Source organism: Bos indicus, chromosome 7 (genome assembly GCF_029378745.1).
Source record: "Bos indicus isolate NIAB-ARS_2022 breed Sahiwal x Tharparkar chromosome 7, NIAB-ARS_B.indTharparkar_mat_pri_1.0, whole genome shotgun sequence".
Taxonomy (NCBI): Eukaryota; Metazoa; Chordata; class Mammalia; order Artiodactyla; family Bovidae; genus Bos; species Bos indicus.
This window is the reverse complement of record NC_091766.1, coordinates 70,125,159-70,150,406: the sequence shown is the minus strand read 5'-3', so window position 1 is coordinate 70,150,406 and position 25,248 is coordinate 70,125,159. Positions and strand designations below refer to the sequence as shown.

Sequence of the window (25,248 nt, the reverse complement as noted above, 5' to 3'; positions counted from 1 at the left end):
TTAGTTCAGCCCAATTAGAACAATGTGGGAAGTTTATCCTGAGATGGGGGAGGGGTTTGGGGTGGGTTGTGGGTACTAGGCTTCCAAATCTAGACCCTATCTTTCCCCTAAGATGTTGGGTCAATTTTTGAAGCCACTAGACTTTTTTGGACTTTTGTGTATTTAGCTATTAAAACGAGAGCATTCATTTTAAATGATTACTAGCATTCCTTCCTGCAATAAATTTGTACCTCTTTGAGTGATTAATAAATAAACCTCTCCGCTATCTAGTTGATAGTGGTTAGATACAATTTTTTTCCTTCTGAATGCCATCAATATCATGTGTCAGTGTGAGAGCCTGTTCCCAGACTAACATCTACAGCAGGGGAAACATCAACAAGTTCATTCTCTAATGATGATTCATATTCTACCTTATTTGCAAAGGACAGTTATTTCAATAGTGAATCTCTGCTTTAGTTAGACTGATTAAAACGGAAAATGAAATTGTAAATGAAAATTTGTTTCAATTTCCTTTATGCTGACCCCCTACTCTCTTAAGTAGTTTCTTTGCAGTCATATCTAATCAGTTTGTAAATTTTATAAATCAATTTTGTTCCTTAGTGTATCAACTCATAGGTCCTTATACTTAAAAAGATGTCTCTGATATCTATTTACTGATATCTTTCCATCTTTTAAAATGTATTTCCCCCTGAGAAAAGGGTGGGTAGGTGAAATATTCTCTGTCTGAAAGTTCTCCTAAATATTATTGTGATTTAATCTTACTCTACAGTCCAAGTAACTTTTAGAATAGAAGCATGCCACTTATTTGGAAAATAACTATATGGCAACTTCCCCCATCAAAGGTACAACCAGGGACCAGGTAGAAAATGAAAAATGAATAGCATGTGAATTTAAAAGCAACACATATACATATAGTGTTGGATCTGAAAACTTTGAGTTTGATGCTAGCTTTAAAATGTTTAAAGATATAAATATGAACATTTCTTCTTTATGATTAGACGGAATTACTCCCTATCATTTTTTGAACTGTTATCAGGGTCACTTTTGCTCTTATTTGCTCTTACGAGGGTGATTTTGTGTAAGCAGTTTAACAATTTATGATTCTGTTTTCATATCTGAAAAAAGCAGATGAGAATACATACAAATGACCTGACCAAATTAGTACTTGCAAGTAAAACCTTCAGTGACATAGTGGGTAACCTCCTACCCTGGTACTCAACTAGTGTTAATCCCAGCATTGTAAGAACACTGTCCGATCAGTTGAGATTAAACACACACTTGATTTTGGAAGATCATCTTTTACTGCTCTTCAGAGCTTCCTTCCTTCTCTTATTCTCTATACAATAATAAACTAGATTTCCTGTTTTCTATCCTTAAAGATTAGAAGAGAAGTACAGAAGGTGCAAAGGACATTAGGAGGAAAAAAGACAAAGAAAATGAACAAAATAGAAATAATTTAAAACTCATAAGTATCCAGGGCCATTTACTGCAGGGGAAAATAGCCCATCATACCTCATGGTCACTTAGGCCTTTTCTGTATTATAGAAGATACACCGATCTAAGATAAATAGAACTAAGATATAACAAGGGGTATTTCAAATGAAAGTCTTGATTTATTAAGGCTAAATTAAATTATATATATTTTGCTTATTTTAGAAAACATATAATGCATTTTGGAAGAATTTCAATATGAAAAGGTCAAAATCTTAAGTAAATATTTTTTGTGCTTTTATGGGTAAACGTTTAGCCATCAAAAAATGTAGCCATTGAGAACTCAGTCTCCAGTGGTTCCACATAAGTATGGTATTCCTGAAGAATCTTTTGTGTATTTCCAGCAAATAAGGGTGCACACATTCTATGGGAGAGGATCAGTTCAGTTCAGTCGCTTAGTCGTGTCCGACTCTTTGCAACCCCATAAATCGCAGCACACCAGGCCTCCCTGTCCATCACCAGCTCCCAGAGTTCACTCAAACTCACGTCCATCAAGTCGGTGATGCCATCCAGCCATCTCATCCTCTGTCGTCCCCTTCTCCTCCTGCCCCCAATCCCTCCCAGCATCAGAGCCTTTTCCAATGAGTCAACTCTTCGCATGAGGTGGCCAAAGAGGATAGGCATTTCTAATTACTAACTTAAAGTGATTTCTGTGCAGATGACCTTTATGTTTCAAGAAAGAGCGTTTGGTAGAAATCACTTGCAGATTTTAGCAGGAGCCACTTTCTTACATTCTTTTTGCCAGGCCTTTGTGCTGGGACTGTTTACCTAGGTGGGACTCAGGGGCTGGCATTTGTGCTGTCACCTTGATCCTCATGGAGTTGTCTGTGATTCTCTGGACTGCTGCTTCTAAGTCGCTTCAGTCTTGTCTGACTCTGTGCGACCCCATAGACAGCAGCCCACCAGGCTCCCCGTCCCTGGGATTCTCCAGGCAAGAACACTGGAATGGGTTGCCATTTCCTTCTCCAGTGTATGAAAGTGAAAAGTGAAAGTGAAGCCGCTCAGTCGTGTCCGACTCTTAGCGACCCCATGGACTGCAGCCCACCATGCTCCTCCGTCCATGGGATTTTCCAGGCAAGAGTACTGGAGTAGGGTGCCATTGCCTTCTCTGGATAAAATATTTAAATTTGCACATTGAAACAAAAGCCCTTTCTAAATTATAAGAACAGCACAAACATGAGTTAGTCCAAATGATCACCCATTACATACCAACTCAGTACTGCAGCCCTGAGCTAAACAAATCTGAAAGCAGTCAAGGAACAGGCAGTTGCACACACCAGAAAGAGAGCACAGAGAGTCTAGCACCATCAGAGGTCAACTACAAGGGCTGAAGTTTTCAAAGAAGCAGATAATGCCAGTTTTATGGCCATTAATAACATTTTAGTTATATAAACAATGATAAGAGTACTAAAAAGCAAATTCTGCTTTGCAGTGTGCTCTGATCGCCAACAGGGTTCAGAAATGAACTTTCTCCCTGTGCACGTGACATTGCATAATGGACCACTGATCATCCTCCGGCCCCTCCCCAGCTTCCAGCTCCCTTTTATGGACAGTCCTTAGTCTTGCCAGACCTCTCAGCTGTTCCAGGGAGAAAGCTTCTTGGGTTTCCCCTTTAAAGCTCTTTGATTGTTCCTCTGGTAGTTAATGCACCAAATGGTCTTCGGGGCATTTCCTACATGGGCTCTGCAGCTCATCAGAGCACCTCGACCATGGATTTCCTACCTCTGTGTTTTGCACATGTTGAAGGGCTCAGTTCAAACACCAGGCCCACCAGCTTCTGGAGAGGTGTGGCAGAGCTCAGTGCTGATTTGGGTGTCTGCCTTAAAACAGAGATTTTTCCAAAGGATATCCTGTAGTAGATAAATCATTTCATTAGACCAGGTTTACTTTTCAAACCAGGAAGCAGAGTGCCTGCCATGTAGGAAAACTCAGATAAAGTTGTTATGACTGTTCTCAGAGCACTTGTAAATATTGTTGTCAGTGTTTTTTATACAGGTTCCATCATGATTGTATTTAAACATGGACAGGTTAATTAGGTGTTTGAAGACTATGTTTATTGAGAACCGATAAGAAAGCTGTGAAATGAGTCCTTTACATATTGCAATGACAATGTTTTTTTTTCCCCCAAATGTCTCCCACTAGTTGATTACTCCTCACGCCATCCGTGTGCAGACTCCTCCTCGGCATATCCCTGGTGTTGTAGAGGTCACCTTGTCCTACAAATCCAAACAGTTCTGCAAAGGGACACCTGGAAGATTCATTTACACAGGTAAGAACTACTGCAGATGGTGGACAGAGCGGTCTTGACCTTGTGGGTCTTTGACTCAATCTTGTGTGTATAAGTGCTATTTTATTCTAAAATCTATTTCTTCTTAAGACCCATTTTCTCTGTTTCACCCCATTTATGGTGAAATGAGTTGCTACTACTACTATTATTACCGTTATTATTAGATAAGATTTCATCTAGGTGTCCTTGTTGAATGACAGGATCTGTTGAAATCATGGGTTAGATACCTAAGGCAGTGGCATGAGCAAGGAGGAGTGCTATACAGTCCTAAGAGTCTCTGGATGTTAAGCCATCATGTCGGGGTTTGCTTGCTTTATGGAGTAGGAATGTGCTTGAGTGCACAATACAACTTTCTTCTAGCCTGGTCATGGCCATTTAAAGACTTTTGGTGGTTTTCATATTTAATTCTGGGTTGGTGCTTTCTTTCCCTTTAAGCTTCATTTTGTTCCCCATGACTGCCGCCTACCATCCCAAACACATGGACCTGCCTTGACACATGGACCTGCCTTGGCACATGGACCTATCTTGCATTAAGAAGCTAGGGTTCTAGGGTGAGGGTGAATTTCCTCACGTCACATGGAGAGAACCAGGCAGGTTCTCTATGGAAACATATCAAGTGCAGAGTCTAAGTGCCCAGTGTGTAGTCAAAGAGATCCTCAGAGTGTTACATGTAAACCAAACACCCAGGGATCTTTGTTGCAATCCAGATTGTGATTCAGTAGCTCCGGGTGGGATCTGAAACTCTGCATTTCTAACAAGCTCACAAGGAGAGGCTGATGATCCTGGTCCGAGGACCACACTGGCTTTGGGGACAGTCTAGGTCCTCTGCTGTGTAGCAGCCATTGCTGGGTTGTTGCCTCCAGAAACTGGCCCCATGTTTCCTTCTTTAATCACTAAAGGACCACAAAGCCAGATTAAGTACTGAGTGTAAGTTGCTTTCACACAAAGAGACTCCAGAGCATGAAGGGATAACTGTGTTAACACATCCTAATTAGAACCATACAATTAAATGGACAAATTGTATTTTACTGTGACATTTTATCTCAAAGCATCTTTCCTGTTGTATTTTAATAGGAGGAACAAAATCAACCATGCTTCTCAGTGACTCGCTCTCCCGACTCAACCCTCTCTCAAAATTATAAAAACAGCTAATGCATCCTGACCCTTGGAAATGCCTCCCAGTCCTTTAAACAAAATGCAGGTTTGGTGCCTGCCTGACGATTAGTTTTAGTTAATTGAAAATTATAGGATTGACCCAAGAGGAAAATTTTATTTGCACTCCAATCACTTTTACAAATTAAGGAAAATTACCACAATTTTGTTTAGCTAAGGTTTCACACTGAGTTCAAGAAATTAGCTCAGCCATCCCAACAAAGTCAGCACTTTGTTAGCAAGCACTTGAAAAAATAATAGTCTATCTGGAGTTTGGTGGTGTATACAAACGAAGCATAGAGAAAGCTATGATGCTTTATAGAAGTAGGCCAAGTGTTTTTAATTAGGCTCATTGGTTCAGCGTAAGTTTTGAAGAACAATCAAACTAGCAGATTAGCTGTTTCTTTTAAAGCTAGGATTTCTTGCCATTCATTTTTCCCATGAGAACTTCCACATAGCACAATTTTTTTTTTTTTTACAAGCCTCATTATAGGCCTGCAGGAAAAGGACCAATTGAAACTTCTGATACTGTAACATTCCCCACCATCATTCCGATGGATGGGAGTTTTTCACAATGTTCTTCACTGAACTCGGTGTTCTGGAACATATTACAAAACCACAGAGGCCAAATGTTTTCTCTGAGGAGTTTGGACTCTGTTTTTGGTCGAAAACATTTAGGCCTCGCTGGCTGCTTATTTACTCTGCCATTAAGAACAAGAAAAGGAGAAGAAAAAGAAGAAGAAAACGCTCGTGTTGTGGGAGGAACGAGAGGCAATCAAGCGTGATTCCGCTTTGGTGACAGCGTCTCTGCCCATTAATGGTTCCATTCTGTGGTCAGGTCTCATTTAGAAGAAATTATTTTTAATCAGTGCTCAACAAAATATCCCCTTGAGCCACCTGGCCATAAAAGTTAAAAAAAAATCATCCTCATTAAATTACTTAAATTCTCAAAAGAAAATAGCTAGGGGACCCATCATTATTGGGATTTTTTTTTTTTAACCATTAAAAAAATTGCCATCAATTTAAGAAATCACATCTTGGAAAACCTGTATCAGACGGGGGAATTAAGATCAAAGATAAAAGTGGCCGATCTGCAAGTCTCACAAAGTAGTTAAGGATAAGAGAGAGAAGTCCTGGGTGTGCATGCACGTGTGTAAGTGTGCGGGAAATTTAAAGTATGAAAAAAATGCTTTTGCTGATCCTGCCTCAAACTGTGGACCATAGATAGGAAGACTTAGTTTTTTAAGTATTCTAAGAGAGAGACTCACCTCTCTCTGATTTGGAAAAATAAAATTTTCAAAGAAACCGGTACAAAAACTTCCCCACTGATATAGCTGGCTGTTCACAGTCACTGTGACATTACGTCATTTCTAACAAAAGAGAGTCTCTGTTAATTGGTGAACCGCACCGAAGACTCCTGATCATTATCATTAAATGCCCCTACCAAGGGTCACACATTCATGGCTGGTGCTGCCAGACCGGGGTGGTTTGCTCAGTTTACCTGCTTGTCGCCACTCTCTAGCAAAGGTGTCGAGATGGGTCATAAATTCTCTCTGTTCTTTGTATCCGAACAACCACTCCGCTCATTGGAAACCTGCAGCACCCGCACCCCCACCAACCCTTCCATCCCCTCCCACAGAAGCTCACACTTCATTTTCTTTAACATCCATGGCATTTCAAGATGCGAGGCTTGGTTTTCTGGATAGGGTGAGCCAATACTGTTTCTTAGGAGAAAATATCACTTGGAATTTTTCCTTTAAAAAAAAAAATGTCCTGGGACTGAAAAACAACATCCCAAACGAAGGTACTGCTTTTGAGTGCGTGTGAGAGGATTTGCGCATGCGTATGTGCAAGTCTGTAAAAATCCATAATCAATGAAAAAGAAAAACCCCCACACAACCGAGACAGAAACAGCCTGGCCTAATCTATGCAAATAAAAGCAGACTTCTGGGGGTGGGAGGAAAGAATTTGACTAAATACAGATTGCCTGCAAGCTGGCTCCACTTGTGGGGACAGGCGTGCAGCTCTCCATCTTTGGTGCTTCAGACCAGGGACACGTGAGGATTCTCAGCTGCCAGCTGTGCCCTTCTCTCGTGTCTGCTCCATCAGACTGAGGGAGCAAAGTGAATCCCAACTGGATCGGAACAAAAGAGGGGGATATTGCATCCCTGATCTGATTTATTGTGGCCAGTTATTCTCATGTAAATGCAGAACAAGGCTGACTTTAAATTTTAAATCATGTTTTCTCATAGGAGGAAACAAAAACCCTTTCTGAGGACAGGACTTTTTTCAAAGGCCTCCCTAATCCTGTGTCTGGTCCGTCAGTCCAGTGGGAAGTCAATCCCCATAAACCTCCACTGCCCTGGAGGGGGCCTTCCCAGTATCTTTGTTCTTCTCAGTAGCCTCTTTGCTGTTACATCTTTAAGTGACTTGTAGAATTCTCTCCTGCTAAACTTGAAGTAACCTTGGGTGTTGATAAAAGACTCTCAGAAGGCTTTAGCTGCTTCTTCAAAGCTCTTCGAGTTGGTTTTTCTTCATAAGAGGTGCCCAAATCCAAATGTAGTTTTAAACTTCGTTCCAGTTATTTCTCTATTGGAGTGGGTGGTGTCTTTGGGGAAAATATGCCTGGAGCAGTGGGCCACCAGGATGCTAGACCAGCTTAGGTGTGTACCAAGAACCATATATTGCCTGTTGCCCCAAAGCTGATGAAAGCCCCAAAGGTTGCTCATCTAACAGCTCAGATTTGGTTTAGTCGAGTCACATCTCTAATCCTTTCTGCTGCTGAGTTCTTCTGTTCTTAACATTTTCCATCAAGCTTCCTGCTCTTGAGGAAGGACTAAACAAAATTCTTATTAGTCTCAGACTTTACTTTGAAGTCAATATTCTTCCTGGAAATGCTTCCTGTTTGTACCGTATGCCCAGAATTACTTTGCATGTAGAAGGGGTCGTGTTGCCTGAATATATTAGATGAAACTTGATGACATGTACCATATCTTTCCAGTTTTCTTTTTTTTTCCCTCTCCCCATTCCTCTGTGTTCTCCCTCTACCCCTACTCTCTCTTCTTCTTTCTTCCCTTCTTGCCCTTTTCATTCCTCCCCAGTAGTCTTTTCTTTCTCACTTCCAAGGAGATGATGTAGCATAGTGATTTAAGTCCTTGGGTTTAAGAGTTGATGGGTATAGATTGAAATCTCAGCTCTGGCTTTTACCAGAGAGATTATTTTGGGTATGTAGTGTGATAGCTCTAAACCACAGTTACCTCATGTTTACATTATTACAAGGAAAAATAACTTGCTGGGGTTGTTCTTAGTATCAGGAAAATGTGTATAAAGCACTTAAGGTGAGCTAGCATGAGCACTTAGCCAGATATTAGTAGTTTCCATTAATAAGTGATGATCATTATTATTCATTCATTCATTGCTGTCCCCAATATGGTGTAAATATTTCACATGTTGTTTGTTTTCTCCATCATGTTCTAGAGGTCTATGAAATGTCCTTTGGAATTTTAGTAATAAACCTGTGGTTATCAGTAAATTAGAGAAATAAGAATACTGCTACTGCTGCTACTGCTAAGTCGCTTCAGTTGTGTCCGACTCTGTGTGACCCCATAAATGGCAGCCCACCAGGCTCCCCCATCCCTGGGATTCTCCAGGCAAGAACACTGGAGTGAGTTGCCATTTCCTTCTCCAATGCACGAAAGTGAAAAGTGAAAGTGAAGTCACTCAGTTGTGTCCGACTCTTTGCGACCCCATGGACTGCAGCCTACCAGGCTCCTCCATCCATGGGATTTTCCAGGCAAGAGTACTGGAGTGGGGTGCCATTGCCTTCTCCAAGCAGCACTAATCAACCACAAATAAAGAGAGCACAGTATAAATAAGGTAGCAAGGAAAAGGTTTATGAATGTGACAATGACTATTTTGATTAAACAAGTATTTTTTTAGAAATGGCCTCAAATAATAAACATTTAATAAAGCATCCCAGATTTATTAAGTTCTCAGGTGTTGATTTTTCAGGAACAGCACACTTGTTCTCTTATTTCCATCCCCAACTTCAACCCCTCTTCTGGAGGCCATAGTAACATGGGTACCATCTATCACCAGCCCCCTTCAAAGGTATTAGGTTATAATCAGCTTTAACTCCCCTTTCAAGAGGTTTCAGGCAGAAAGCTCTGTTTTTAATTCTTGGAAACCTGCACAAATGAAGGCTGCCATCCTGGGGATAAACAAAGTTAACAGGCTTAGGGAAAAGGTAGAGAGTTTCCACCAAGTGAATCTCCTGTTTTTCTGCCTCTTCTTACACTAATTCATTGCCAGATTAAGCTTCCCAAAAGTCACTTCTGTACCATTTCTGTGCAGAGAAACTTTTCCTTGCTCCCTATATGTAAGATATAGTCCAAACCCCTGGGCTTGTCATCCACATTTCACTGTGCCCTTTGGGTCCGGTGCTTTCTCGCCTCCTCTAATCCCAGTCTCCCCACTATGCCTCAAGCTTACTTCATGATTAGCAACTTTGAATATGGTGATTTTCCTAGATCCAGTTCAAACTTGATTACCCTCTGAAGTGTTCTCTGGCCACTGTAGCAAGTGGCCAGAGCACTGGGTTGAGATCAGGGAGGTCTATGTTGTAGTCCCAGCCCTGCTAACTGACTGTGAGACATGGGACAAGTTGCTGACATGCTCCAGACTTCAGTGTTTTTATTGTGAAATGAGCCAGTTGACTAGGTGACTTTGATGTGTCCTGTGGTTCATCTTGATTATCTGGAAGAGTCGCTGTCCTTGGAGCTCTTTTGTTGTATGTGCTTAGATGGCTCATTCATCGTTCACTTCCTTATACCTTCACTCTCTTCCTCTGTTCTTAGATAGACACATCTCAAAAAGTCCACAGGCAGCTAACCTCCCTGAAATTATCTTGTTTTGCCCACTGTAAGCACCTTGATTCAGTATCTTACTTACGATAGGTGTTCTCTAGTAATTGAGTGACATATTGCACAGAATCAATGGGTCCTCATTGATTTTTGTGCTCTGGATGGCAGGGAATGTAAATAAGAGCTGTTAATTAAGAATCTATCTCCTTTAATGTGAACTTACATGTAGAGAGCATAGTAGTTGGATTTTTTGTTTAAAAAAAAATGGGGTTGGATCTATATTACATAGTACTAATTTTTTATCTGTAAAATGAGATATTTTAACAGTAACTGCATCTAAAAAGTCAATAGGTCAATGTATGTAATGCTCTCCTGGTACAATATGAGTGTTCCCTAAAAGCAAACACAAAAGGAGAGAAACAGATAATGGGTATGTTTCTTTTCAAATATAAAGAACTGGTTGTGAGAGCACATTTTATTTAGTATTACATATGTGCCAGCTTTCATCTGATTAAGGAAATTGTTTCTTTCTAGGTATTAGAATAAAAAGATCTAGGTTGTCTGATTTTATGACTTTCTTTTGTTGCCCCATTCACTCATCTCACAAGTGTTTGTGGATTGTCTGTTCTATTCTAGGCAGTGTTCTAAAACTGTGTTGAGTAAAACCATGTTCTCGTGGATCTTGTAGTTAAAGAGGGAACATGGATATTCACAAGTTTACAACTTCAAACCTTAATGAGTGTCCAGAAAAAAAAGAACAGAGTTTCAGGCAAGAATATAACGAAGGACCCCCAGTCAGTCAGTTAGAGATATTGTCTGTCAGATAAAGATGCATGAATTGAGATTTAAAGGGTGGTTACGAGTTAACCTGGGAGTTCATGAGGGATTGGGTTGAGTGGGTTTGTGGAAAGAAACGGAGTGTTCTGGAAGAGAGGAGCATGTCACAGGGCTCTGAATGAGAGGAAATGTGGCTTCTTGGAAGGCTGTAAAAATTCCACTGAGGCTGAAAAATCAAGAGAGAGGGAAAAAATGGCAAGAGGAGAGACTGGAGAAGTGGGCAGAGACAAGGCTATGAAGCCTTGCAGCCGTGGGGAGGAATTTAGTTGTTTGTCATCTCAAGAGCAGTGGGCAGTCCTTAAAGTAGATAGGTGGACATAACCAAATTTTTGTTTGAAAGAAAACAAAAACAGAAAAACTCTGGCTGTCTGGAGCATAAGAAACCAAAATGGATTCTATAAGTAAGACCTGTAAGGAGGCCTTTGCAGTAGTCTGGGAAAGAGATTCGATGACTTTAATTTGGGTAGTAATGGGTAGAGGTGGAATATAGTGAGAGGATTCAAGAGATATTTAAGAGGAAAAGTGGACAGGACCTGGAGATGGGTTGGATATGGAGGTGAAGGGGATGAAGGGCTCAGGCCCAGATTTTTGGATTCCTCTCAGTGAATAGATAGTGGGACTATTCCTCCTCTGGGTGCCTCAAGGGTCTTGTGGGTATCAATGAAAGAATGGGCATGAAAATGCTTTATAAAGGGTAGTATTCTGCTCTTGTGTTACTTGTTACAAAGATGGGTCTAAGAAAATTCAGTAAGAATGGAGGAAAGGAAGGCAAGAATGTGTTTTCTTTTATATCAGATTGTTTTCACTTAGGACTCAGCTGAAGGAGGGCTGTGTAATGAACACTTGACGAGCAGTTTTGCCTTAGCTGTGTCCTAATTGGAAAAGACCCAAGAAGAAAGAAAAATTAACAGGCTGCTCCTGTCCGCATGTCTCAAATATTACTCCAAATGAGCCATTTACACACAAAGAAAAGAATTCAAGGCAGAGAGAATGTTTATTCTTTTTTTGCTTTTGTGATCCAAAGGCTAAGTCCCAAGCCTCTTCTCCTCTGCCAAAGGGAATTTTTTCACAAAATACGATCGCTTCTGATCTGACATACATTGATGTAATTGGTGGTCCTCAACCCAGTGGCATCTGTAAACTTAAACACCGTTGGTGCCATACGGGGACAAGAGCAACAAGAATCACTGAAAATACCCATTGTACTTCTGTGACATCTGTAAAATGAAAGCCGTTTCTGCAAAGAATAAAGCTGGTCTGAAGGAAGCATATTATTTTGCATATTTTATGTACACACTTTCCAAGAAATACGACCTTTATTTCCTATTTGGAGTGGAGTGTAATCAGGACTTGAGTAGCTAGTGTAACAGGATCATTAAAAGGGATATTTTCACTGACATTAGAGGTCTAAATGGCCACTAGGCCTTATATACAACCTTGGCTTTTTCCTGTCTACCCAGAGTTAATAAGTGATAAGGCCAGGAGAGAGATAAATCACAGAAATCCCTGTCCAAAGAAAACATATTGACTACAGCCAAGCAAATAACAGACCATAACCAACGGCCCCATTCATCATTCATGTAATAGGGATATAAAGTAGTTCCTACCAATGAAACCATATAGAAGGAAAAGGCAGATAAGCTTCCCCAATCTAAGGCATGTGATTTGGTTATTAAGGGACATGAACTATTTGTCACATGGCTTTAATCTTTAAGATGTGTTGCCATTTCTAAACTATAAATTTCTAGTCAGGGATTAGAAAGCTATTAACAATAAAGGTAGGGACTGAGCTTTATATGCATTCATGCCAACGTAATGCAATACTATAAAGCCTTGAACCTCTAATCTATTTAGTATGATTGAACATGATTTGGTTTTCAAAGCCAATAAACTATTTGGAAGTTTTCAAGCCTGTTGTTTTTTGTTTTTTAACCCAGCATCATGATAAATTAACCCTTCAGTACTTAAACTGTGTACCTTGAAACTTTCTCTAATATCCTGAGGGCAGTGGGCGGAAGGGAAATGAAAATGAAGTTCTTTATTTTTCTCCTTTCCTAACATTTATTCCAAATGTTTGATGGCAAAGTATTTTTTGTTTCATGTGTCCACCGTTATATTGGTATGGATGTTTGTCTTTCTGTCCATTAACTAAGTGGTGTGGCACCCACTAGAGCATTAAAACTTTTCTTTCTTTATTGCAAAGTTGCCCATGCTGATTTCAGACAATTCAGTAAGCACAAATAGAAAATAATTAAAACAATATTAAAAGTAATCAACATTTATCCCAGTTCTTTATACATAAATAACACGTTAGCTGTTAATATTATTTTTTAATGGGATATGTCTTATCTTTTTCCTATGCAGATATCTGAATCATTACCAAAATAGGGTGATGCCTTACATAATACTCATTGGGTCTTTCACTTAACTACATATCATAAACATCAGAGCTTTATAAATGTAAAATAATTTTTAATCTCTCGTGATCATTTCACACTTCAAAATCTCATCACGAGTTGTAGCTTCATCATCTTGTTGAAGCATAGGTACATTGAATCTGGATTCTCATCTCCTTTTGTTCCTGAAAAGCCTACGGCACAGGGTCATTGGTCTTATACCCATGTTGTTTTTGGCATCCTTATTGGTTGGGGTTCATCCGCCACCCCAACTAACTGCGCATAAGTAGCTCTGAAGGCCTCACCTGTCAGAGGACCCGAGTCTCGGAGGTTTGGACTAGCACCCTCTCCCCCATAGCTGTTTGTTCTCAACCTGAACCACCAAGGAAGTCAAGTCTGTAAAATTTCCCCCACTATGTGAAGCGGTATTGTGCTTCCCACAGGTAAAAACAAGAACTCATCTGAAACACTTAACATCTCTGAATTCCAAAATTATAACAATAAGTGGGGCAATGCAGCTCCCCCTCCGACCTTCTTCCCCAGGATTGCCGTGTTTCCTACTAGAGTTTTGGACTCCTCCTTTCTTTCCTCTCTACTATGTGGCTTCCAACAGCCTTTCTGGACTTCTCTACTGTTGTTCTCTCCTATTTCACACTTTTTTTTTTTCTTACTGTATCCTCTCTGTTCATCTTCTTCCTGACTGCATTACTGGAATGTAAAACATTTTTTCCTCTGAGAATCTGTGTAAGACCACCTCTCTTTAGATGAAAACATTTAGAAAGGTGAAGTGCCTAGGTGATGTAGTTAATAAATGGAAGAGCCAGGATTTGGACCCCAGTCAAAGGATACCAGAGCCTGGGAAGCAGTAAATCCCCTGTGGTGTTACTTTCACTTACTCCTTTTTTGAATTATGTGATTTCAAAAAGATTAGATTGTTGGCAATGGGAGAGTGGGGGTATTTCTAGGAGGTCTAGGAGGAACTGGAGCCTTACATATTTTAAACAAATCATGCCATGATGAACATCATGCATATTCATGTAGGAGGGAAAATTTTTAAAACACAAGAAGTATGAAGAAATCCATTAACCCATCCTTCTGTTATTGTTTTTTAGTCTTCTAAGATTATTTTGGGAACTCGTGTATTTTTGTCAGAGTTAATCACAGTATGTTTATATAGTTTTGTATCCTCCTTTGTAATTTGAATTGGAGAGTAAACATGTCCTCTATTAGCTTAATCTCTTCCTAAATGCATCTTAGTGGGTATGTAATAGTCTATTTGTGGCCACATCATAATTTACCTAATTGTTCCCCTCCTGTCGGATAGCCACATCTTTTCCTTCACAGAACTTTTAGCACCATGTATGTCAGAACAAGAGGATGATTTTGAATATAAGGTGTTCTGTCATTTTCCTAAAAAGTTTTCTATATTTTAGGACCAAGTTAGCCAAACATATGTATTTATAGATGCCAGTGAGTCTATTATAGTATTTTGCACATTAATTTAGTTAAGTATACATATTTAAAATCCCATACATAATTGACAACAGTTACAAATATAACTTTTTCTACCTTTAGGGTTTATACTTCTATTCAAACTCATTACAGTCATCTTTAACATCAGTTTATTTCATTACAAAGCAAATTGGCTTTATTAGCAAAATCAGAGCCATTTTTAGTCCTACTATATTCCCTTCTATTTTAGTTGTTTGAGGTCTTCTGTTTGAGTCTGGACGTGATGCTTTCACTGGAAATTTTATCAAAGCCATAACTAACCATTTTCTATATTTAAGTCTCCAAACATAACCACTTCAGCAATGTTCTTAAAACTGGTCTTTAAAAGTCTTGTTTTGAGGAACATTTATAAGAGAGACCCGAGAAAATTGCTACATTTATGTAAGTTTTCCAATCTTCCTTGTTTCTGCTATCCTCTTCAGGCGACCTCTTAAGCATTACCAAACCATCATAGATTATAGTTGCTTCCTGCCCTAAATAGTATTTAGTTTTAAAAATAACGTAATTGGAAACCACTTTGTCTTAAAAGAGACTTTAAAATTATTCAAGTATATAACAAGGGAGCTTTTTAAAAGAAGAGTATTTTTTCCATTTATGTCAGCATACTGATCCATCTTGTCTCTTGGTGGGTCATATGGCATATGTGATCCTTGGGGTGAACTGAATACTATGAGGGGCTTCCCTGGTGGCTGAGATGATAAAGAATCCGCCTGCAATGCAGGAGACCTGGGTTTGATCCCTGGGTTGGGAAGATCCCCTGGAGAAGGGAATGGCAACTCACTCTATTCTTGCCTGGAGAATGTGATTTTTGGCGTGAACTGAATTCTATACCATATAGTATTTTTGATTTGAATAAACTGGATCTTAAATGGATCTTATATTATTCAGGGCACTGAGGGTGCAAATCATCCCATTAATGTCAGATTGGAGAATTTCTGCCAAACCTCTCAACAGTGAGCAAGTGGACAGAAGCTGGGACTCCCTAAATCAGGGGCAGGAATAACATCAGAAAAGCAGACTTGCCCTTGAACCCATGGCTTTTTGACCTCCAAAGGTAGTTGTTCATCTTTTCCCTGTTAATATCAACTTTAGCTCCCTTCTGTGTATCACAGAGGATGCCTGACCTGCTGGGCAGTGCCACCTGGGATCAGCCATGGTGATTAGCGTCAGGAAGTCTAAACTCCCACATAATATGGAGTCATTTTAGGCCTGTGTTTAGTGCCAAGAGGGCTTCTCTTGTGGCTCAGCTGGTAGAGAATCCTCCTGCAGTGTGGGAGACCTGGGTCTGATACCTGGGTTGAGAAGATCCCCTGGAGAAGGGAAAGGCTGCCCACTTCAGAATTCTGGCCTAGAGAATTCCATGGACTATATATAGTTCATGGGGTTGCAAAGAGTTGGACATGACTGAGCGACTTTCACTTTAACTTTAGTGCCAAGAATATATTTACATTAAATATCTGCCCAGAATAAGGTCCTCCCAGTCATGCTGTAGATAGACATAGTTTCCTTTTGGTGTTAACTGACTTGTTAAATGTTCACTGAAACCAAGCTGATTATTTGAGTTTATTGGGAGGTTTGGGTGGAGGAAAGTGTCCCTGAAGAATCTGTTCTGAGCAGGCTTGTGTGTCTTGTTCTTCCCCAGTTTGTTCAAGACTAGAAAATGGAACATGTGCACCGATTAGCTCAGATGATGTAGGAGGATCATCTAAAGACTTGGAAATTTTGCTTAATAAAATTATTGGCATCAAAGCTAAAAAATTATTGTGACTTGTCAGAAAGTTGTATGTTAGGGACCAAAGAGCAAGCTTGACTATTGGGCCTCTGTGTCTCATCTTTGACTTTCTTTTTTAGATTAATTTTTATTGGAGTATAGTTGTTTTACAATGTTGTGTTAGTTTCTACTGTACAGCAAAGTGAATCAGCTATATGTATACATACGTGTGTGTGTGTGTGTGTGTGTGTTAGTTGCTCAGTCATGTCTGACTCTTTGTGACCCCATGGACTATAGCCCACCAGGTTCCTCTGTCCTTGGAATTCTCAGGACAGGAATACTGGAGTGAATTGCCATGCCCTCCTCCAGGAGATCTTCCCAACCCAGAAATGGAACCGGGGTCTGCTGCATTGCAGGCAAATTCTTTACCATGTGAGCCACCAGGGAAGCCTGTATGTGTACATATATTCCCACTTTTTTAGATTTCCTTCTCATTTAGGTCGTCAAAGGGCATTGAATCCAGTTCCCTGTGCTATATAGTGGGCTCTTATTATCTATTTTATACATAGTATCAGTGCATATATTATTAATCCCCATCTCCCAATTTCTCCCCCTCTTCCTCCCCTGGTGTTCATACATTTGTGCCCTATGTCTTTGTCGTATTTCTGTTTTGCAAATAAGATCATCTGTACCACTTCTCTAGGTTCCACACATATATGTGTTAGTATACAAGATTTGTTTTTCTCTTTCTGACTTACTCTGTATGACCGTCTCTAGGTCCATCCATGGTTCTACAGATGGCCCAATTTTGTTCCTTTTTATCTTATGTCTATGTAATTAAGTAAATTTACCTAAGTGCAGTCTGTATGGATGACCGAGCCTTTCCCATTTAATTCTCTTTTGTAAGGTAGAAAGGGCAAGTATTTTTAGACCAATTTTCAGGTATGAAAACTGCAGTTTAGAGAGAGGTACAGTGATTCATTTAAAATCATCTAGGTTACCTAGTTATGGGTCTGGTACTGGATCTTTTTCACCCTAAGTAACTGGTTAGACATTTTGGTATTTCATATTTTTACATATAAAAATGGACTTCAAATACTTTTACTTTATTTTTTAGTTTTCTGCAGATATGATTCAGTAATTAGACAGAGGCCTCTGGAGTCTTAGGCTGCCTCTTCAGCATTGCACATTTGTTATATGTAGTAGTTTTATTTTATTCATAGCACTCACCACTGGTTGATATGATCTGAATTGTTTCTTAATATTGATACAGTTTTAGATTGTTTCCTCATCTTTACAATGGGGAATGATAGTCTCTCATGTGGTTGCTGTCAGGATCCAGTTAGATAATGCATGTGACACCCTTAGCACTACTCGCATCCAGTGAGTGCTCACTCAGCAGCGGATCTCATCAGAACAGGACTGGAGAAAAGCAGGCTCGTAAGTCTGAACTTTAGAACCAGAAAGGCCCTCAGAGATACCCTGAACCAACCTGCCCATTTTGTAGAGAAGGTAACTGAGACTTCTGTAGGAAGAGCTTTTCCCAAACTGATCTGATGTATAATCGATTTGCATACAAAGCTGGAACAAATCATACATAAATGGACTCAACTAGTTATTTTGTGAATGGACTTCCATATTTATGAGTATGTAAAGACATCACATTTTTGCATGGATATAAAAATCGTTCAACCAACATCACCATAGTAATTAGCAGGCTCTTCCTGAATTCTTTAAGGTCATCAGTCTCTGACCTTTCAAGGAAAGGGTGAGATAATATAGTGTGTTTGATTCCTGGGCTTCCAATATGTGATCTGTCTTTTAAAAAGTGTCATAGACACTACCATTCCGATTTGTTTGCGTTCTTGACTTTTTGTTGACAAGACACGAAGGAGCTTTGCTTTGTCTCTGAGTAAATCAAACTCTGAGCGGAAAGTCAAGTGCCATTTTACCCTTGGTGAAGTGGAGCCTTGTGATCTACGGGCATTTTCTTTATCCTGTCTTTTGGTGAAAGCCCAGTTTAAGATCGAGACATCTATTGGTCACTAGAAAGGGTCGGGAAACCTCATCAGACAGGAGGGTCATTGTCCCAAGGTGCAGATGCAGGAGGGATGAGACAGCGTCCACCCAAATATGCTGTCCCCGCCACAGCCTTGTGTCTAGTGCCCGTGGAAACTAGTGAGCATGTTCCCTTAGCCTGAAGACACCTGTGGACCCTCCACTCTGCCTTTAAATCTCAGTTCCCTGAAAGTCCTTAAGGAGATGTGTCACGCTTTGCTGCATTCAGTGATCTTACACTTAGTGGCTTTAGACGCAAAATCATCATCATCATCATCATCAGGGGTAGTGAGAGGGAAATACTTGTAAGATGATGGTAACCAGGGACAAGATGCAAGTCTGTCTGGGAAGAGATCTGTGCTATGTGCCTGGCACTGAGGTGTTTCAGTTGCTATTTGCTGCCTGACTGGTTGCCAGTGAATGAATGTGTGGATTTTTGCAGGTCTGTTCCACAGTTATCAGAGAAGAATATATCGCTGCTTCAGTGGCATATCATAGTCCATTAAAAAATCCTGATTGTATAAGGGGGTTCAGCTCGAAACCTCGCTTGGGTCTTACGTTAGAATTGAAATAAAGCTTTTTATCAGACCATCCTTAAAAGGTACTCAGTTGGTGAAAAGCAAAAAAGACCTAGTTGTCCACTGATACTAAATGTAATGAGTAGAGTCAAAAATAAAATATATTAATTCCACTTCCTCAGTTCAGTCATGTTCGACTCTTTGTGACCCCATGGACTGCAGCACACCAGGCTTCCCTGTCCATCACCAATTGCCAGAGTCTACCCAAACCCATGTCTTCATTTCAGTTCATTTCAGTCACTCAGTCGTGTCCAACTCTTTGCAACCCCATGAACCACGCACGCCAGGCCTCCCTGTCCATCACCAATTGCCGGAGTCTACCCAGACCCATGTCCGTTGAGTCAGTGATGCCACCCAACCATCTCATCCTCTGTCATCCCCTTCTCCTCCTGCCTTCAATCTTTCCCAGCATCAGGGGTTTTTCCAATGAGTCAGTTCTTCACATCAGGTGGCCAAAGTATTGGAGTTTCAGCTTCAGTATTAGTCCCTGCAATGAATATTCAGGACTGATTTCCTTTAGAATTGACTGGTTTGATCTCCTTGCAGTCCAAAGCACTCTCAAGAGTCTTCTCCAACACCACAGTTCAAAAGCATCAATTCTTCAGTGCTCAGCTTTCTTTATAGTCCAACTCTCACATCCACATGAATACTGGGAAAACCACAGCTTTAACTAGACCTTTGTTGGCAAAGTAATGTCTCTGCTTTTTAATATGCTGTCTAGGTTGGTCATAGCTTTTCTACCAAGGAGCAAGTGTCTTTTAATTTCTTCACTGGATAAGGGAATGGCAAACCACTTCAGTATTCTTGCCATGAGAATCCCATAAACAGTGTTAAAAGGCAAAAAGATTCCACTTCTAACTGCAGCTAATTAAGAGTGGCTCATTTACAACAGACCCAATTTAATCTGCTAATATAAGTATTCAATTAAAGTTGTTCCTACTGCTTTCTTCTCCTCAGAATTCTTTTTTGTACACTTACATATGATGCATTCATGATGTGAATCCTTTTAAGGGTCCAGGTTGTAATGGAAAAGTGGTTTCAGGGTTTGATAATTGCCCAAATTAAATAATATATATGTAAATGGAGATTTGAATGTAACTTGTGCACTGCAATACTATAAGGAATTAGGTCCCTTTATCCTGATACCTTTCAGCCAATCAAAATAAAGTGCTTCACCTTTTATTCTACACCACTTAGAATAGTTTATTGCATTATTAAGTACATATTACAAGAAGCACATTGTTGTTTAAGACTCATTGATTTAAGTAGAACTATTCTTATAAAGTTTCGTAGGTTTTTACATAAAAAGAGAAGAGGCTGTATAAAATTATAAAACCTTAATGTAATATAACAGCCTGTAATATAACATAATTTCCTCCCATTTTCTAAAGAAGCCACCAAAATTTTTTAATGAGTTTATTAGAAGTGCTGTTTGTGAATTCTGGGATGTCATGTCTAATTAGACTTAATGGATTTAAGTATTTCTTTAATGAAATCTGTAGCTTAACTCACCAGGGTTGTATTGTCTTTCTGCCCTTAAAGTGATTTTACTTTATTTTTATTTTGGGTGGCATTAAAAAGAAATGAAAGACTATGATTCTGCTTCATCCTCAGATGGATATAGTGAAAAATACAGTGCTTATTATGAAGTTAATGTGAATTACCATGTAATTACCACTGGCTGCACAGTAATGATTATTTAGTTACCACTGAGCATCTCTGCCAAATAACACACATTATTTCATAGGAAGCATAGAATTAACTCAAGTCATCCCGGAACTCACAGAGGGAGTGTATTCCCGGTCTCTTTCTTAAGTGTGGGCGCTGCTAATGTGAACATCTAAATAATCAAGCTTGGAGCAAACTGACAGCAGAGCAGGGTTTGAGTTTACATGATTTGATTTGCTGATGTTTTAAACACTTAGCAGGAGACAGCTATAGAAGCCAATTAGCTCTCTCCAAGGTGCATAGACTTATCTCCTTTGTGAGAAACAATTTAAGGGAATTGCATTGGCCCTTAAACTGGAGGAGAGAAGAAGCATTAGGAATGAAATTTCAGATGCAAAGTGCTGATCAATCGCACCGCCTTCTGTGTTTTTCAGCTTTGCAGTTGTTTGGGCTGCTGCTATTTTAAAGGATTTGCACTTTTATTTTGCGAATACAGGGTTATGTTAAACTTTTCTTTGTGAAAACATTCCTTCAGCTATTGATTATGATGTGCCTTTAAACAAGGCACTGTGTATAAAAGAGTAAAACAAAAACAAAAACATGTCAGTACATTCCGTCCCTTTCAAATACTGCATCTTATTTAGTGTACCGGAATTCCCAGTTTAAAGTAATCACAAAATTTATGGAGAAACGGATAAAAAAGGTTGTAAAATATTGATTTGGGGAAAATAATAACACAACTCATCTATAATAAGAAGAAAAATGAAGCAATAATTCAGGGGGTATCGAGCGGTTTGCTGCTGGGTGTATTGATCCAGTCCTTACGGTATAAGATCGCACCTGAGATGGCTCTGAAAGAAAGAACAGCATTCCTCAGCTCATTATTTCTCAGATACTATCGCCTTGTTACATGGGCCCTGCAGAGTTGGGATTGTTGCAGCTGGGACAGTGGGACCCGCAATAGTAATAATAAATAAATAAATAGCTCAGAAATCTATATTGCCTTAAAGCCACTGTGCCTGGTTTTAATAACACATTGGCTCTGATTTGATAAGTTCTTCGTTGCCTTACAGTGGCTAATGACAATCCCAGTGCCGTGTGGTTCATTTAGGGACCAGAGAGATCTTTGTCTCTATTATGGGCTCTTGTATCTGGAGGGAATTCTTGTCTTGTCTAAAGACATTTGCATCTGTTGTATTTCTTCATAAGTTACTGAGTTGAATGTGATACATTTATGCCACTTTGTTTCGACATGACATCGTTTTATATTTTAAGATGGTTTTTGGACAAGGCTGTAGTATTATTGTTTCTGAGCAAAATCTTTAAGTTGGCTTGAAATTTTGACATTCATATGCGTCAATCATGAGTCTATAAATTTATCTGTAATGTTTACGATGTTAACACATGAACTTGACAATATGCCATCATCATAGTAACTCCTAAAATGGTAGGATGTATTTCATTGCTGAAGAAGTCTAAGTTCTTTCTAGAATTTAAGATTATCCTATCAGTAGTGAATATTTCGGAGAAGGCAATGGCACCCCACTCCAGTATGCCTGGAAAATCTCGTGGATGGAGGAACCTGGTAGGCTGCAGTCCATGGGGTCGCTAAGAGTCGGGCACCACTGAGCGACTTCACTTTCACTTTTCACTTTCTTGCATTGGAGAAGGAAATGGCAGCCCACTCCAGTGTTCTTGGCTGGAGAATCCCAGGGACGGAGGAGCCTAGTGGGCTGCCCTCTATGGGGTCGCACAGAGTCGGACACGACTGAGGCGACGCAACAGCAGCAGCAGCAGTGAATATTTTGTTATCATTTTGTTTCTTTTTTGAAAGAGAGGGTGTAATAATATTGACATTCTAATTTAACAAAAAAGTTTTTGATACCTGTTACCTTCTAGGCATTTTCTAGGCTCTGTGACCCAGAAAAATGAGGTTCTTGCCTCCAAGATACTTATATTCTACTAAGAGAAGGAAGGCAATACAGAAGTTAGCAAGTAAATAACATAATTTTCAGACTGGTAAAAGTGTTATGGAAAAAATAAGAACCCCAGTGTTCATTGCAGCACTGTTTGCAATAGTCAGGACATGGAAGTAACCTAGATGTCTATTGACAGATGAATGGTGAAGAAGTTGTGGTACACTTAAACAATGGAATATTAGTCATAAAAAGGAATGAATGTGAGTCAGTTGAAGTGAGGTGGATGAACCTAGAACTTGTTATACAGAATGAAATAAGTCAGAAAGAGAAAAGCAGATATAATATATTAACACATACATATGGTACTGAAGAACCTATTTGTAGAGCAGGAATGGAGAAGCAGATATGGAGAATTGACTTGTGGACATAGCAGGTGAAGTAGATGGGGGACGGATTCAAAGTAACAATGAGATATATATAAAACCATATATAAAATAGATAGCTAGTGGGAAGCTGCTGTATAACACAGGGAGCTCAGCCCAGTGCTCTGTGATGACCTAGAGTGGTGGGATTGGCAGGAGGGATGAGGAGGTCATTCAAGAGGGAAGAGATATATGTATGGTGGTGGTGGGGGTGTAGTTGCTAAGTTGTGTCCAACTCTTGCGACCCCATGGACTGTAGCCCACCAGGCTCCTCTGTCCATGGGATTTTCCAGGCAAGAATACTGGAGTGGATTGCCATTTCCTTCTTCAAGGGATCTTCCCGACCCAGGAATCAAGCCCGGGTCTCCTGCATTGCAGGCAGATTCTTTACCGACTGAGCTATGAGGGAAGCCTAATTATATGTATACTTATGGCTGATTGACATCATTGTGGGGCAGAAACCAGCATAACATTGTAAAGCAATTATCCTCCAATTAAAAATAAATTTAAAAAAATAAGTGTGATCTGGTAGAGAACATAAAGGTGGGAGGAGGGCTTCTTTAAATAGCAAATAGTTCAGGAGCGTTAGAACAGTATATAAATGGATATCACTTCAAGCCTGCAGAGCATCACCCAGACACACTTTTTTTCCTAAGCATCTTTGGATTTTCCCCAGTGCTAAAGCCTTGCTATCATTTGCCCAGAAGCTTCACTTTCACTACCCCATCCCCCAGTCACTCTGTGATCATTATCTAGAAATATGAGCCATACCGGCTGACTATGTTCTCAGCAGATCAAGCTTCCAGAAATTTCAATAAGCATTGATCCATGTCATTGCACCAGATCCTTGAAATTGTTGTTTCTATAATATTTGTCTCTCCATTTCTGGCTTTAAAAGAAAAAAAGATTCTGTGGAACAAGAGGCTAATGCCCATGTCAATAAAGGTAGATGGAGAGGGAAGGATGAAGAAACAGAAAAAATAAAATATCCAGCTCTCAAGACTAACTCCTAAAATAGCTTTTAGTAAACTACAAAGCATACCCCTCCTTCTTTATCCACAAAGTAAGATTGAAAGTCATCACTGAGTCTTAAACTGTGAATATTGAAATTGCGAGATGTATGGTACATTTAGTGGAGGCATTGGTGAAGTGCAGAAGTCATTTTAACTTTGTCTTTTAATTTTAAAGATTTATTGGCTGCAAGGAAGGAGAATATTTATAAGCGTTCTTAGGTATTCACAAAACATGTAGTTGCCAAACGGTGCAAAGAATGGAAAGAAATCATCATTATGAAGCTGGGTGATTCAGGAAATGTAATGATAAATATGGGAGTGACAACATATTATCTCAGCCCCTTCCAGCTCCACATTTTTGAGTCATGATTATCAAGTATGTCACTGCAGGGAGTATGCTAAGTCAGTTTGGAGATAAAGGAATTTTAGTTTTAAAAGAATAATAAGTTAATGTTTAGGAAGTACAAATACAATAAATGATGTCAAGTCATCTTAGCTTGAATAAATATATATTGTAAAATTGCTTCTACTCTTTAATTTCTTGTAATGAAAGGAAAGTGGTAAGCAATAAGGAAGCAATTAATTGCAACAATGATTGCTTAGCTTCTGTAGTGCCTGAATTAAAAAGAATGCTGATGATTTTTTCTAATAGATCATATATTTTTAAAATTGTGAATGCTTTTAAATGGAGGTGCATTTGAATCAGCTTGAAACACTATTTGTTTGCTTGTTGGCAAGCAGATTGTCAGAATGAACTGTTACTTGTTTAGTGTTGTTGTCCCATATTCATGGAGATAAATGTCATATCCTAGCTCAACTATTATAATCCTTCTCTGCTGTGTGCTTTTAATTTGAGACAGGTTGCTTTTGAAAAACTTGTGGCTGCCACTGTGGCTTCTTGTGTGTACCGGTTCTTCTCTTGTCAACATAGAGCCTTGAATACAGTGGTTCCCAGTGGTTGTTGAATGAAAGAATGGATAAAAGCCCTGCCTGCTCTCTAGCTTTTGATAGGTTACTTCACTACTTAAAATTTTTTTTTTCTTATCTTGAATAATGGGGGAAATAAACATATAATCTTTACTAGTTTGTTGTAGTGATTAAAACAGATAATATGAGTAAGGCACTTAGCAGATTATAAATGGTGCATATTAAGGACTCAAGAAATGGGACTTTTTACAATTGATGACCTTAGGTAGTTCTCAATCTGTGAATTGATTATCTGACAATCTATTTCTATTGGGTTCACCAGAGTATTCGCAGTGCCTAATACTATGTCTGCCCCAGAGCAATCTGCTCAAAAAATGTTTGTTGACTGAATGAATCCCCCAGTTGTCTTTAGCAA

General features: G+C 39.5%; 1 protein-coding gene across 8 annotated transcripts in view; it reads left to right on the top strand.

Annotated features, from left to right (window-relative positions):
- The window catches only part of EBF1 (EBF transcription factor 1), a 429,858-nt gene that overhangs the window by 341,831 nt on the left and 62,779 nt on the right, over window positions 1-25,248 (top strand). For all 8 annotated transcript variants that reach the window (XM_019965325.2, XM_070793931.1, XM_019965323.2 and 5 more), the window contains one exon: window positions 3,634-3,760. In XM_019965325.2, the coding sequence (XP_019820884.2) occupies window positions 3,634-3,760 (127 nt within the window). The remainder of the gene's footprint in view (window positions 1-3,633; window positions 3,761-25,248) is intronic.